The sequence below is a fragment of the Macrobrachium rosenbergii genome, chromosome 3, assembly GCF_040412425.1.
Source record: "Macrobrachium rosenbergii isolate ZJJX-2024 chromosome 3, ASM4041242v1, whole genome shotgun sequence".
Lineage (NCBI taxonomy): Eukaryota > Metazoa > Arthropoda > Malacostraca > Decapoda > Palaemonidae > Macrobrachium > Macrobrachium rosenbergii.
This window is the reverse complement of record NC_089743.1, coordinates 32,873,180-32,887,824: the sequence shown is the minus strand read 5'-3', so window position 1 is coordinate 32,887,824 and position 14,645 is coordinate 32,873,180. Positions and strand designations below refer to the sequence as shown.

General features: G+C 37.9%; 1 protein-coding gene across 10 annotated transcripts in view; it reads right to left on the bottom strand.

Annotated features, from left to right (window-relative positions):
* The window catches only part of LOC136854038 (mucin-2-like), a 228,554-nt gene that overhangs the window by 45,599 nt on the left and 168,310 nt on the right, over positions 1-14,645 (bottom strand). For all 10 annotated transcript variants that reach the window (XM_067130120.1, XM_067130169.1, XM_067130096.1 and 7 more), the window contains exon 7: positions 6,875-7,030. In XM_067130120.1, the coding sequence (XP_066986221.1) occupies positions 6,875-7,030 (156 nt within the window). The remainder of the gene's footprint in view (positions 1-6,874; positions 7,031-14,645) is intronic.

The following is a 14,645-nucleotide window of genomic DNA, read 5'->3' as shown; positions in this document are numbered from 1 at the left end:
CAGAAAACATAAAACTTCCCTTTACCTGACCCAAAAAAAGGTCCACTATGATCAAAAATCATATAAGCCTTCAGTCACCCCCAAAAGTTTTCATCAAAAACAGGTAGGTGGTCAGAAGGGACAACGCCCTACAAAGGGACAACAACAACAGCAAGGACATCCTTTTCACCAAGTCCAATGACCCTCTGATAGGGGAAAAGGAAAAGCAACACCTGGAATGCCTATCAAGGGCAAAGGCAGAGGAAGAGGGATACCAATAAGAATTGTATGGTCGGGGGGTCAGCTTCGACAACACCACAGGCAATAGGAGTCTTCTCCTTGGGGGGGACAGCATTATTTTCTAATGGGCTGGGGTGGAAATGGTCTCATTCTCCCCCCCCTCCTTTAAAGGGGCTTTTCAAAAAACCTGAACCCTCTCTAGAAGATTACGTGCAGAAGGCCCTGTTAAAGGGAGCCACAGAGAAACATGTGTATATATGCCACCATGCACATCTCTTCAGTGTCCCCAAAAAGGATTCCTCCGAACGAAGAGTGATCCTCAACCTATCAACATTGAATAAGCACACTGTTTGCCAAAAGTTTCAGATGACTACCGTTGCCCAAGCACATTCAATCATTCCAAAAGGGACATGGACAGCTTCTATAGATCTGAAAGATGCATACTGGCACATCCCTATTGCCATTCCTTTCCACCCATCCCTAGGGTTTTGGATAGGGAAAGATACATGCAGGTTCAAAGTCATGCCCTTTGGGCTAAACCTTGCCCCAAGAATTTTTACAAAATTAGCAATATTAGTTGTTTGAGAACTCAGACAAGAGAGAATACAACTAATAGCCAACCTAGATGATTGGTTAATCTGGGGACCCACAAGAAAATAGTGCTTGAAAAACCTAAGAGCAGTGGCCAATAGACTACAGTCAAAAGGTTTTATAATAAATTGGGAAAAATCCAGCCTCACGCCCAGCAGATGCTTTCAGTGGCTGGGACTGTGTTGGGATACTCTTCACGGCCTGTTGTCTGTCCCCATCAATACTCAAAACACAATAAGGAAAAACCTCAAAACGATCCTTGCACAGCCCAGAGTTTCCAGATGGAAATTAGTAATAGATCCAATACTCAGATTGCAACTAAAAAATGTGAACAAATTTTGGCTATAACATGCAACAAAAAGCATGCGAGACTGACATCATCAAAAGAATAAAAAAGTTGGGGAGATACTTCGGCCTTGGACCCAGAAAGAATCTCTGGCGAAACAGGTCACCCTGGCTCCTCCGTCTGTACGAGTGACAAAACACACAGATGCCTCGTTGACAGGGTGGGGAGGAAATTGGGAGGATCGTCAGGTGGCAGAGAGGTGGTCAGCTACTCTGAGGAATTCTTCAAAATCCTGGTCCATTGGCGGGATAGAGATGGCGGCGAGTTCTTCTCCAGCAATGGCCTTCCCAAGTATTCTACCTTCTTCATACTCCTTTTCGACGAAGGTTACTGCACTTGAAGTCATGCCATAACAAGCTGCTACTTCTCAGTGGCTTTTGCCTTCACATAACATTACAATAATGTCTGCCTTCTCCTCAAGTGTCATGATCTTCCTCTGGCACTTAGACTCTTTGCCAGGAACCTTAGAAGAAGCAGGGCATTTAGGAGGCATCACAGGGCAAGATTAAAAAAAAAAATATGCTTAGTCTGCGGTACCGTCCACAAAACATGCATAACCGAGAGATAGCAGTGAACTGAGATGGTGGGTCATCTGCAAATTATCAGTAAACACGTACGTAGGCATGTACACATGGTACTAGTGTGCAGATGTATAACACTGATATTCTGCACATACTGTACATTTTATTAGATGTTTTGTTGTAGGATGATTTTTAAATATTACGTACAAATTTGTTTTAGGATGATATGCAGTATGTAGAGCACATCTAAAATTCGCAGGACGACAGGACTAGCAGGGAACTTGTTTACTTACGTCTGTGGAGTATTTTCATGTTATGTACTAAGTATATTTTTGTGAATACTATACAGAAAATACATTTTTTATCATGAAAAAGATTTACTAATTTTCAAATACTGTATTACAGTACTGTAATACATTAATGTAAATACAGCAAAATTTCAATAACATATATTTGTTTTTCTTAAAAAAGGTGCATTACCCATGCCAGCAAATGGGCAGAGGAATAACACTGGAAGTTGGGATGCTGATATACCCAGGTGCAATGATGTCGACATGCTCTTGGCTGTTGTCTGCAAAGCAGCCAATCCAGGAGCGCCATTCATTTTCCTTGGAGCTCATTGGCTGTACACTTGCCATTGATTGGCTGAACACTCACTTCCATCTCATGAAGATGGAATTCTGAGAGCCCGCATGATTGCATGTGTCCCAGTTCACCGCTTAGTACTACGCAGCATCTTAGTAATCGTGTATCTTTGTATATCAGTGCTAATCGTGCCCTAAAATGCCTCCTAAAAAATGCCCTGCTCCTTCTAAGGCTTCTGCAAAGAGCCTAAATGCAAGAAGGCATTCATGAAGCTTGATGAGAAGGTAAAACTTCTCAATATGTTGGAGGAAGGCAAAAGTTACATCGCAGTAGGCCACCACTTTAGTGTCAATGAAAGTACGGTTAGGTACATGAAGAAAGAGACCGAGATACGTAAGGCTGTAAGTATGAACTTCTTCGGTAGTGCAAAAACAGTTTTGACAGTGCGGGATATGACAATCGTTAAAATGGAATCTGCACTGGCGTTTTGGATAAACGACTGCCACAAGAAGAACGTCCCCCTTGACTCCAACATCATTCACGAAAAAGTGTGACAACTATACCAGCAGTATTCGACTGCTACAGAAGGCAACGACGTACAGGCACAGGAAGGCGGCAATGTACAAGCACAGGAAGGCGATGACGAATGGGGATTAGAACTCTTAGGCTTCGACAAACTTGTGCCAGAAAAAGAGGAGGAGGAAAAGCCACAAGCAGGACCATCATCAGCTCCTCAACGTTTTCAGGCCAGCAAGGGGTGGTTCCACCATTTCCAGAAGCGGGTCCACCTAAAGTCTGTTTCTCTGAGTGGGGAAGCAGCATCTGCAGACACAGGAGTGGCCACGAAATATCCCAAGACTTTCAAGAAAATCATCCAAGAGAAGGGCTACCATCCAGAACAGGTATTCAATATGGACGAAGCCAAAGCCTCTGGATTTAAGGTCCAGAAGGATAGGGTTACCCTCCTAATGTGTGGGAATGCAGCTGGCTTCATGTTGAAACCAGGCTTTTGGGCATGGAGTTCCATGTGCTGCTGATTATGGATAATGCTGGTGGCCACCCTCTGGATCATTATTATGAGGGAGTCCAACTTGAGTGCCTCCCTCCCAACACCACCTCTCTCCTCCAGCCTATTGACCAGGGCCTGCTCCATGCCTTCAAGGCACTCTACACCCGGAACTCCCTCCAGCACCTTGTGAACGCAATGTACACTGACAGTGAATTTACGCTGAAAGACTATTGGTGTAAATTCACAACTGCCATATGTCTGTCTGTCATTGACAGATCATTAAAGGAAATGAAAAAGGAGACCCTGAATGCATGCGGGAACAAGTTGTGGCTGGAGTCTGTGCATGATTGTAAGGGCTTCTCTCCTAAAGAAATTCAACATTCGGCCATTGGTAAGGCGGTCCAATTGGCAAGGATTCTAGGCAGAGAAGGCTTCAAGGACATCACCAAGGATGAAGTCAGCAACCTCACTGATGCCCACTCTGACCCCTTGATGGACCAGGATTTGGAAGAGCTGACGAAGTCTGCCAGCGAGGAAGAAGACACGCCAGGTTCAGGGGAGGGGGAGGTGGAGGAGGATGAGGGCCTGACTTTGCAACGTCTGTCCCAAATTAAGGGGATAATTAAGGAGGTACAGGAGATGGTTTCAAGATGGGATCCTTATATGGAACTCTCCTTAAAGTTTTCAAATATCCTTGATTTGGCATTGGAGCCCTATAATCAAGCCCTCACTAGCATGAAGAAGCAGTGACAGCAGCTGCCTATCACTATGTTCATTAAACATACAAAAAAGGACCCTCCAAAGCCTCCCCAAACCCCTGAAGAAGTGCCTCCCCAATCAGCCTGATGTAGTGCCTCTTGAAGCATCTGAAGAAGTACCTCCCCAATCGCACGAAGTTAGTGCCTCCTCAAGTGCCTGAAGAAGTGCCTTCTGAAACCCCTGGCGAAGCGCCTCCGCAAGGTGAAGAGGCACCCTCAGAGATGTAACTCCTCTGCTTTGCTGTACAGTCATATTTTCATCACCATTCATCGAGCTGCGCAGCTACTTCATCATCATCTTTAATCAACATTCATCACTGGCAAGTGCCCATATGATTTACGTTTGTAATCTTAATATGTACTGTACATAGGTATAGTATTAAATTTTTTTTAATGTGTATCCGTATTTTTGTTTCTCTCTCTCTCTCTCTCTCGAATCACATACACACCAATGTTTCTCCTGTAAAAGAAAACGGGACGGCTTGAATAGCAACTGTATGAAAGAAAATGTGCATGGCTGAATATGTAGGGGGGACTAGATTATTTTCACATGTAGCTGTAAGCCATACAGTACATACATATATTTTTAAGGGTAAAATGTTTAAGATGACTTTGAAGTGATATTAATATCATTTCAAAGATTAATAAGTAATAGGATAATAGTTTAAGGTATATTTGATGTAGGATGATATTTTTAGGTATACATTTGGTGTCTGAACTTTCAAGATAGGCAGTTATAAGCATTTTTAGAGGGAGGGTGTCAAGTATTCATGGATTTTAAATATTCATGGGGGGAGGGAGTCTGGTACACATCCCCTGGGGATACAGGGGGTTTACTGTAAATGTGGGGAACCTCAAATATGCCCATATCTCTCCATCAAATTTCTTATGTATCTAGAAAAAATTTTCCACATTCTTTTTGGTCTTGAAAAGATGAAGGTGAGATTGTCTAGCAGAACTAGTCACAAAGTCTTGCACACCCCTGCCCACCCACACACACACACACACACACACACACACACACACACACACACACACACACACACACACACACACACACACACACACACACACACACACACACACACACACACACACACACACACACACAATGAATACCTCCCCATCAAACATTCCTCTGTGGTCGACTGGGAAAGAGCAAAAAAAAATACATTTTTGCCTTTGAAAAATTAAAATAATATGGGGTTCAGAAATGGGAAAATTTAATATTTTAAAAAACAAAAAAGTGTCCGATTTTACTTTAAGTAAAAAGTTTCAGTTTTACATTAAGGAAATTTTGAAAATGGTACACATATAAATTTGTAAAATTTCCTCATTTTATTTTCAAATGTAAAATTGCATATTTAGCTTTAAAGAAATGTCCTTTAATCATAGTATAAAATAACATCAGATCTTCTCAGCTCCACCCACCAGTTTCATATACGTGTATAGGGAAGAATGAAAATTGCATCACTTCATAGACTGGGGAGTTGGGTAAGCATGTGCATTAGGATCTTTCTTGCTAACGCTTTGTTTCATGCACCTGGATGTGTTCCACACAGTTCAAGGCTATTTCTGAATCAATGGTTTGTAATTATGTAAAAAGACTCCCTTAACATTACTCATGAAGAAAATGACAAAACATTTACCTAAACTATTAGCACATGAAAAATATCTCTGTACATGGGGTAAACAAGGGACAGGAAATGATGAGAGAAGCAGAAGAGAATGTGTGTATTACACACACTTATTCATACAATGCCAATAATCATAAGAATGCATTATTTTTGTGGCTAAGCACTGAAAGGAGAGAGTGCTCACTTTTTTCTGACCCTTCATGCTGTTCGCAAGACTGTCCTACAGTGTTTCCTAGTGCACTCATCCTTGTTATCCATTTATTTAATTATTGCAAAAAGCCTTACAAAGATTTTAATTGTGTACCAGAAAAAAATGTAACATGCAAAAGCTAAACCACTATACAATACCTCAAAGTCAAGCTCAAAAACTTTCTTCCAATATATTTAATGTTTTTTAAAACTATATTAAACCTCACTATACCTATACTTTTATTTAAAAATAAAAAGATCTGCCAGTGGTTCTGTAAAAGTAACTAGTTCAAATATAGTCATTTCAAAATACCAGTCTGTCTATCTTATTCATTTTGTTTTTTTAGATTTGTCATTGTTTACCTTATCAATTTAGTTATTTCTGTTATTTGTAAATATTTAACACTCATTATTCAAAAACACCTGTTTGTAACAAGGATTAGCACTTTAATCATGTGTGATAACTGTACAATGAAGTCCCAGCCCAAAATACAAAGCTATATTTACAATGATCAGAATACATTACTGTATTGAAAGTACTGTATATAAAAATAAAAAATCTGAAGTGAACAGACAGCCTGGTGAAAGGTAAACAAAATTCATTACAAGTATTCACAATACCATAAATGGTAAAGTTCCACTGGGCAACAACTTGAAACTCTCATTAACATCTAATTACAGTACTGTAATAAGAAACTTCTACTGAACTCCCCAAAATGACTCAAGATGCAAATATGAAAATTAGATGAAGATATGAAAGGTGAGTTGAAATGAATCAAAAGGAACACGTTGGGAAATCTTAGGAAATCAATGCTACTGATTCTAGCAGGTCCTACTCAAAAAAGCATAGGTAGTGCCACTAGGCAGGACAGTGCATGTTCAGTAAAAGAATTCTGGGTCATAACTAATCAGAGTCCAGTGAAACTGGCATTTCCGCAACCACAGAAATAAGACAAATGTATTTTTAACAAGGTCATGATGAAATATCAATTATACTGGAAATGCAAAACCCAACTCACAATCTGAGACTGTTGTGGACTTGTAGTCACAGTGTAATGCTTTCCAGTTGCCATAATCTTTCGGTATTCAGAGTATAGTTGTTGAAGTTGAGCAGAGTCTTGATCTGACTTCTTATGCTGTATAGCTTGTATCTGATTATGAACCTTTTTGAGTGCCTGTAAAAAAGGAATGTTATGAAATAACTTCACAGCTTTTTAGTAAATAACTGTATGCTAAACTGCACAGTGATGAACTTCCTTGGTTGGCTATTTTTCATAAATATTTCAGTAAGGAGCTCCAATATTGACTTTAGTCCCTGTCTCTAATTAGTGTATGATGTTCACTTTGCAGTGCCAACACCAATGTCACACTGCTTTGTATCAAAGATTTTCATTCCATACACTGATGTTGCTATGGATATTGATGCTCGTAAGAACTGGTGGCAACTAGAATATTAAATTTTTAAAGCTTCATACTCATTTACCTCCATTTTTATGGCTTATACTTCACTTACCTTTATATTGGTTTTATATACATTTATTATTTTCCTTTGAACAATACTTCTATTTACAGGCCACCTCTTAACAGTCTGGGGGTGTTTCCTTGGTAAATCCATGTTATCTCTTTGACTTCTCAATAAGATTGTGTTTACATTATGAATACCATAGTTCACAAAAATCATGAGGTTGAAACTGTGTACATACTTTGAACTTTCCATGAAACTAACAAAAAAAGATGGCAAGGAAAAAGACCAATGCTAAAGACCAGTTAAAATAACATGGATGATTATGTGGTATGCTTACTAAGGGCACCAATCAGCTACTCGCACAAAGCCCAGGAATAAACTTGAAAAAGCAAAGTTGTTACATTATAAGTAGTCGCTAATTAGTAAACAATACTTTACAAAACAGTAATACATATTACAACATTAAAATCTATACTTGTTTCCTAACACTAGTTGAAATTTTTGTGATGAAGTTTTTATATACTGATTTCATTACATTACAAGCAGTCACTGATTTAGTTCATAATATATTATATTCAAAATATTAATATTAAAACATTAAAATCTATAAACTGTTATCTAACGGCAGTTGAATTTTTTATGGTGAAATTTTTTTAAATGACTCATTATACTACAACTATACATAACTACTTATTACTTAAAAAACCCAGATCTTAATCTCTTAAGACATTAAAAGTCTTACACAAAGTTATTATATTTACTGATTTGCATTACAGTGACATTTTCCATTGCTATCTTGAGGGTGAAATGGAAATCCAATAGTCCCTCAAAAATAGCCATTATAGGAAAAAGATGATAATAATAATAATAATAATAATAATAATAATAATAAATAATAATAAATAATAATAATAATAATAATAAGGTAGAACTCATGAGGATACAAACACCAACACCACCATCACAACCAACCCAACAGAAACCAAAACAGCAACTGCCTTGGAAAAGGAGCCTGGAAAAACAAATCATGACAATGAGATCTGACTTGAGTAAACTGAAAGAGATGGCAGAAAAGAGGCTAAGAAGCAAGAAAACAAGAGAGAAACTGAATGAGAAATACAAAGTACAGGAGAAGGAATTAAACAACGCAATAGAAGACAAAAAACGGAGGCCTAAAGCCAAAGCACATAAGATCCAACGGTACATGAACAGGAATAAAGGATACCAACAGAACAAACTCTTCGGAACCAACCAGAAAAGACTATACAGCCAACTAAGAGGGGCAGACAACCACCAGGAAATTCCTGAAGCCGAACCAAATAAGAGACTCTGGGAAAACATATGGAGCAATCTGGTATCACACAACAAACATGCAGCATGGCTCCAGGAAATCAAGGCAGAAGAAATGGGGAGAATAAAACAAAGATTCACCGAGGTCATGACAGACACAGTCAGACATCAACTAAAGAAAATGCCCAACTGGAAAGCCCCAGGTCCTGATGAAGTCCACCATGCGCCCAAATGGATGATCATGGGGAGAACATCCTTTGTACAGAAAGATAAGAACAAGGGAAATATAGTAAGTAACTACAGGGCTATCACCTGCCTCCCAATAATGTGGAAGTTACTAACAGGTATCATCAGTGAAAGGCTATACAACTACCTAGATGATACAAACACCAACAGAATGGCTGCAGAAGGAAGTGTAGGGGCACAAAAGACCAGCTCCTAATAGACAAAATGGTAATGAAGAATAGTAAGAGAAGGAGAACCAACCTAAGCATGGCATGGACTGACTACAAGAAAGCCTTCGAAATGATACTGCACACGTGGCTAATAGAATGCCTGAAAATATATGGGGCAGAGGAAAACACCATCAGCTTCATTACAAATACAATGCGCAACTGGGATACAGTACTTACAAGCTCTGGGATAAGACTAGCAGAGGTTAACATCAGGAGGGATCTTTCAAGGACTCACTGTCCCCACTACTCTTCATAGTAGCCATGATTCCCATGACAAAAGCACTGCAGAAGATGGATGCTGGATACGAACTCAAGAAAGGAGGCAACAGAATTAACCATCTGATGTTCACGGATGGATGGATGGATGGATGGATGTATGATATTTAGGGCAAAAGCCCAGGCACTGGGGCCAAGAAGGCCATTCAGCGCCATAATGAAGAGAAAATAAATTATGTTAAAGTTATGAATTCATGAAGGAAATGATCAAGGAAATAGATACCCTAATCCAGACCGTAAGGATTGTATCTGGGGACATCAGGATGGAGTTTGGAATAGAAAAATGTGCCTTGGTCAACATACAAAAAGGCAAAGTAACAAGGACTGAAGGGATAAAGCTACCAGATGGGAATAGCATCAAACACATATATATGGACAGGATACAAATACCTGGGAATAATAGAAGGAGAGGATATAAAACACCTAGAGATGAAGGACACGATCAGAAAAGAATATATGCAGAGACTTAAACCGATACTCAGGTCAAAACTCAAGGCCAGAAACATGATGAAAGCCATAAACACATGGGCAATACCAGTAATCAGATACAGCGCAGAAATAGTGGAATGGACGAAGGCTGAACTCCGCAGCATAGACTACAAAACTAGAAAACACATGACAATACATAAAGCACTACACCCAAGAGCAAATACAGACAGACTATACATAACATGAAAGGAAGGGGGGAGAGGGCTACTAAACATAGAGGATTGCATCAACATCAAGAACAGAGCACTGGGGCAATATCTGAAAACCAGTGAAGACAAGTGGCTAAGGAGTGCATGGGAAGGACTGACAAAAGTAGACAAAGACCCAGAAATATAAGGAGACAGGATAATGAAAAACAGAACAGAGGAATGGCACAACAAACCAGTGCATGGCCACTACATGAGACAGACAAAAGAACTGGCCAGCGATGAAATATGGCAATGGCTACAGTGGGGAGAACACTCAAGAAGGAAACAGAAGGAATGCTAACAGCGGCACAAGGTCATGCCCTAAGAACCAGATATGTCCAAAGAACAATGGATGGAAATAACTTCTCACCCATATGCAGGAAGTGCAATATGAAAGATGAGCCCATAAACCACATAGCAAGCGAATGTCCGTCGCGTGCACAGAACCCGTATAAAAAGGGGCATGATTCAGTAGCAAAAGCCCTCCACTGGACCCTGTGCAAGAAACACCAGCTAGCTTGCGGTAATAAGTGGTACGAACACCAACCTGAGGGAGTGATAGAAAACGATCATGCAAAGCTTCTCTGGGACTATGGTATGATAACAGACAGGGTGATGTCTGCCAACAGACCAGACATGACGCTGATTGACAAAATCAAGAAGAAAGTATCACTCATTGATGTGGCAATACCATTGGGACACCAGAGATGAGAAAGAAAGAGAAAAAATTGATAAGTATCAAGACCTGAAAATCGAAATAAGAAGGATATGGAATATGCCAGTGGAGATTATACCCATAATCATGGGAACACTAGGCACGATCTCAAGATCCCTGAAAAGGAACCTGGGAAAACTAGATGCCGAAGTAGCTTCAAAACTCATGCAGAAAAGTGTGCTACTAGAAACAGCGCACATAGTGAGAAAAGTGATGGACTCCTAAGGAGGTAGGATACAACCCGGAACCCCACACTATAAAAACCACCCAGTTGAATAGGATGACTGATAGACAAAAAAATAAATAAATAATAATAATAAAATCAAGAAAAAATAAAATAAATAAAATAATAATAGTAGGTACCTGTAGATGTTTTTGGCACTTGAAAATCCAGAGTTCTTGCTCAAAATCCCTACACAACTTTCTGAAAATGATGAACAGAAAAGAGATATTTCGAAACACAACATAGATTATAATAAGTTGTGCTCCAAAATCTCTTTCTGTTCATCATTTTCAGAAAGTTGTTTCAGGACTTTGAGCAAGAACTCTGGATTTTTAAGTGCCAAAAACATCTCCAGGTACCTATTTTTATTATTATTATTATTATTATTATTATTATTATTATATATACTGTATAATTTATATGTATTGGTGCTGTTATTTTGAAAAACCTCCTGAATTAGAGGAGTAATGAATTCAAATTTACTATCAGCTTAGTGGCAACAAGACAATTGCAGATAATATATATATATATATATATATATATATATATATATATATATATATATATATATATATATATATATATATATATATATATATATATATATATATATATAAAATCTTACACCTAACCACAACACAACAATGTATGGTTACCAATCATAGTACAGTACAGTATAATAAAAAAATTTAAAAATAATATGTATGTATCATTTAACGATAGGCAACAAGAACCATCAATGATGCTCCTAGTCACCTGAAACCTTTTAACTGATGAATTACCTTTTACTGAATACTTCAAGGCTCTCTCAAATCTCAAAACACATAAAGGATTGTACGTATCTTTGCACATACCATTCCAAGTGGTTCAGCCCTAACACTGATAAGCAGGCTAATAGAGTATCCTCTGAAACACCTAGGCTAGTTCTCTTATCTAATGACTTTAAAAGATTCTCAGTATGCTTATGCCAATAAATTTACTGCTATTTTCAAGTAAAATAATTACCTTATTGCTATTAACACCTCCTTGATCTTAGAGGGTTTATCAGTTTTGTATTAGTTTGTCAAACCATAAATCATGTCATAACATAGTGTTGCCCAGAATTTATAACACTAATAATACTGCACACTTTACAGTACAGTACTTATAAGACAAGTTCTCTTTTAGAACTCAAAATATGACTCACTTCATCATCTGATTTTTAACCATGTATAGCTCAAGTAAATTTGCACACATCAGGACAGTTCCTATCACTATATAACAAAATATAATAACGTAATACAGTAATGTAAAAGCTATGTTGTGGACCACTACAAAATACAGGTCAATCATCACTAATCCAGAAATTGTTAAACTGGTTCCATCACTAATCTGGGACTAATTTCAGTTAGCATAATTTCAAGTTTTCTGGGTCACAGCACCAACCTGCCGCTATTGTTTGTTGGCACTACCTGTGTGAGTATGTATGTTCCCTACAATTGTGTTTATCTTTTGGGCTGTAAAAAAATGAACAAATTTAATAAAAATATAAATGAGAATTGCACAAAATATAAATAAGAAAATCATAAGTATTACAACACGAAACAAAAGCTGTAGGATGAGTTTGTGTACTTACAGGTTTGTTTATCTTTTGGGTTGTAATAATCGAAAGTGAGAAAATACATTAAAAATATAAATGAGAATAGTATAAAATATAAATACTGTAAAAAATATCATAAACTTTAACAACACGATGTTCAGGACTTCAAAGGTTGCAAAAAATCTTCTAACTTTCAACGGAACCGCTTACTTAATAGCCCCATATTAGCCAATCAGGAATTGGTTCTTATTGCTTCAATAACAGGCAAAGAACTCAATTCCATTACGTTCCACTGTTCTACCCTAGACAGTAGGAAGGAAAGTCGTCTACGCGTCCTCTTTTCTGAAGCCGAGACCTTCACTGGTGGATTTTTTAAATCTTGTCTACTGTGAAAATTGTTCACCCAACATTGCTAGGTATCTAGTGCAGAAACTATGGACATCATCTCTTCGGCAATACCAGTCCGTATGGAAAGCAGTTGTATTATATCCATGCTGAGAGCCTAGTTGAGATTGCGGTTGAAACACTTTTACATTTTCTTCTATATCTTTTTGAAAATAAATTCTTTGCTGTTACAACAATCATGACATACAAAGCAGCATTGTCGGAACCCCTGCTTTATGGATTTGAAATTGATTCTAACATAGAAATTGTAACTTCCCTTCTCTGGTCTTTTGCATCACAAAGACCTGCTCCTGCAAGGCTTCCCATTACCTGGTCCCTGAATAAGGTGCTTAAGCTTCTGTCAACCCCTCAATTCAGTGGGCCTAATTCGACTACAACTCATATGCTGTAAAAGGCAATCTTCTTGATAACTGCCTTGGTATCAAGAGCTCGTATTAGTGAACTGGGCTCTCTTAGATGGGGACGGCGCTACATCATTCATACAACTAACCGTCATTTTTTATTGTCTTCTGGCCCATCATTCCTGGCCAAGAATGAGAACCCTTTAACCCTTAAACGCCGAGCCTCTATTTACAAAATGAGTTTTTTTTTTTCGTTGTATTGTACACTAAATTGCAATGGTTTTGGTATATAACAAATTGTAAAACGATCAAAGCAACACACAGAAAATATTATCACAAAATAATGCATGAATTCGTAACGTGCGGACGTAAAAAGTTTTTTTTCTAAAATTAACCATAAATCAAAATATTGTGCTAGAGACTTCCCGTTTGTTGCAAAATGAAGGTAATTGATTGAATATTACTAGACTGTAAGTGTTTTAACTTACAACTGCATTTTTCGACCATTTCGGTCGCGTTAAAGTTGACCGAAGGTCGAATTTTTTCTATTTATCGTGATTTATATGAAAATATTTCAAAATTGATAAAAGCTACAACCATGAGTTATTTTTTGTTGTATTCTACATGATATTGTGCACATTTTCATGTATAACACTTTATGTAAGGCCTAATATAAAATGGTGCGAAAATTACGACAAGGTGACTAAAGAAATTCTGAGATTTTTAGCCGTTACCACGCGCGGAGATAAGGAAGAAGTTTTTTTCAAAAATTCACCATAAATCGAGATATTGTGCTAGAGACTTCCCGTTTGTTGCAAAATGGAGGTAAATGATTGAATGTTACTAGAATGTAAGAGTTTTAGCTTACAATTGCGTTTTTCGACCATTTCGGTCGAGTCAAGGTTGACCAAAGGTTGAAATTTTGGCACTTATCGTGATATGAAAATATTTCAAAACTGATCAAAGCTACAACCATGGGTTGTTTTTGTTGCATTCTACATGAAATTGCACACACTTTCATATATAAAACTTTATGTAACAGCTAATATAAAATGGTGCAAACATTACAACAAAGTGTGAAAGAATTTCTGAGAAGTTCGGCGAGTTACACATGGACGTAAGGAAAAAGTTTTTTCAAAAATTCACCATAAATCGAAATATTGTGCTAGAGACTTCCAATTTGTTGCAAAATGAAGGTAAATGATTGATTATTACTAGAATGTAAGAGTTTTAGCTTACAATTGCGTTTTTCGACCATTTCGGTTGAGTCAAAGTTGACCGAAGGTTGAAATTTTGGCACTTATCTTGATTTATATGAAAATATTTCCAAACTGATAAAAGCTAAAACGATGGGTTGTTTTTAG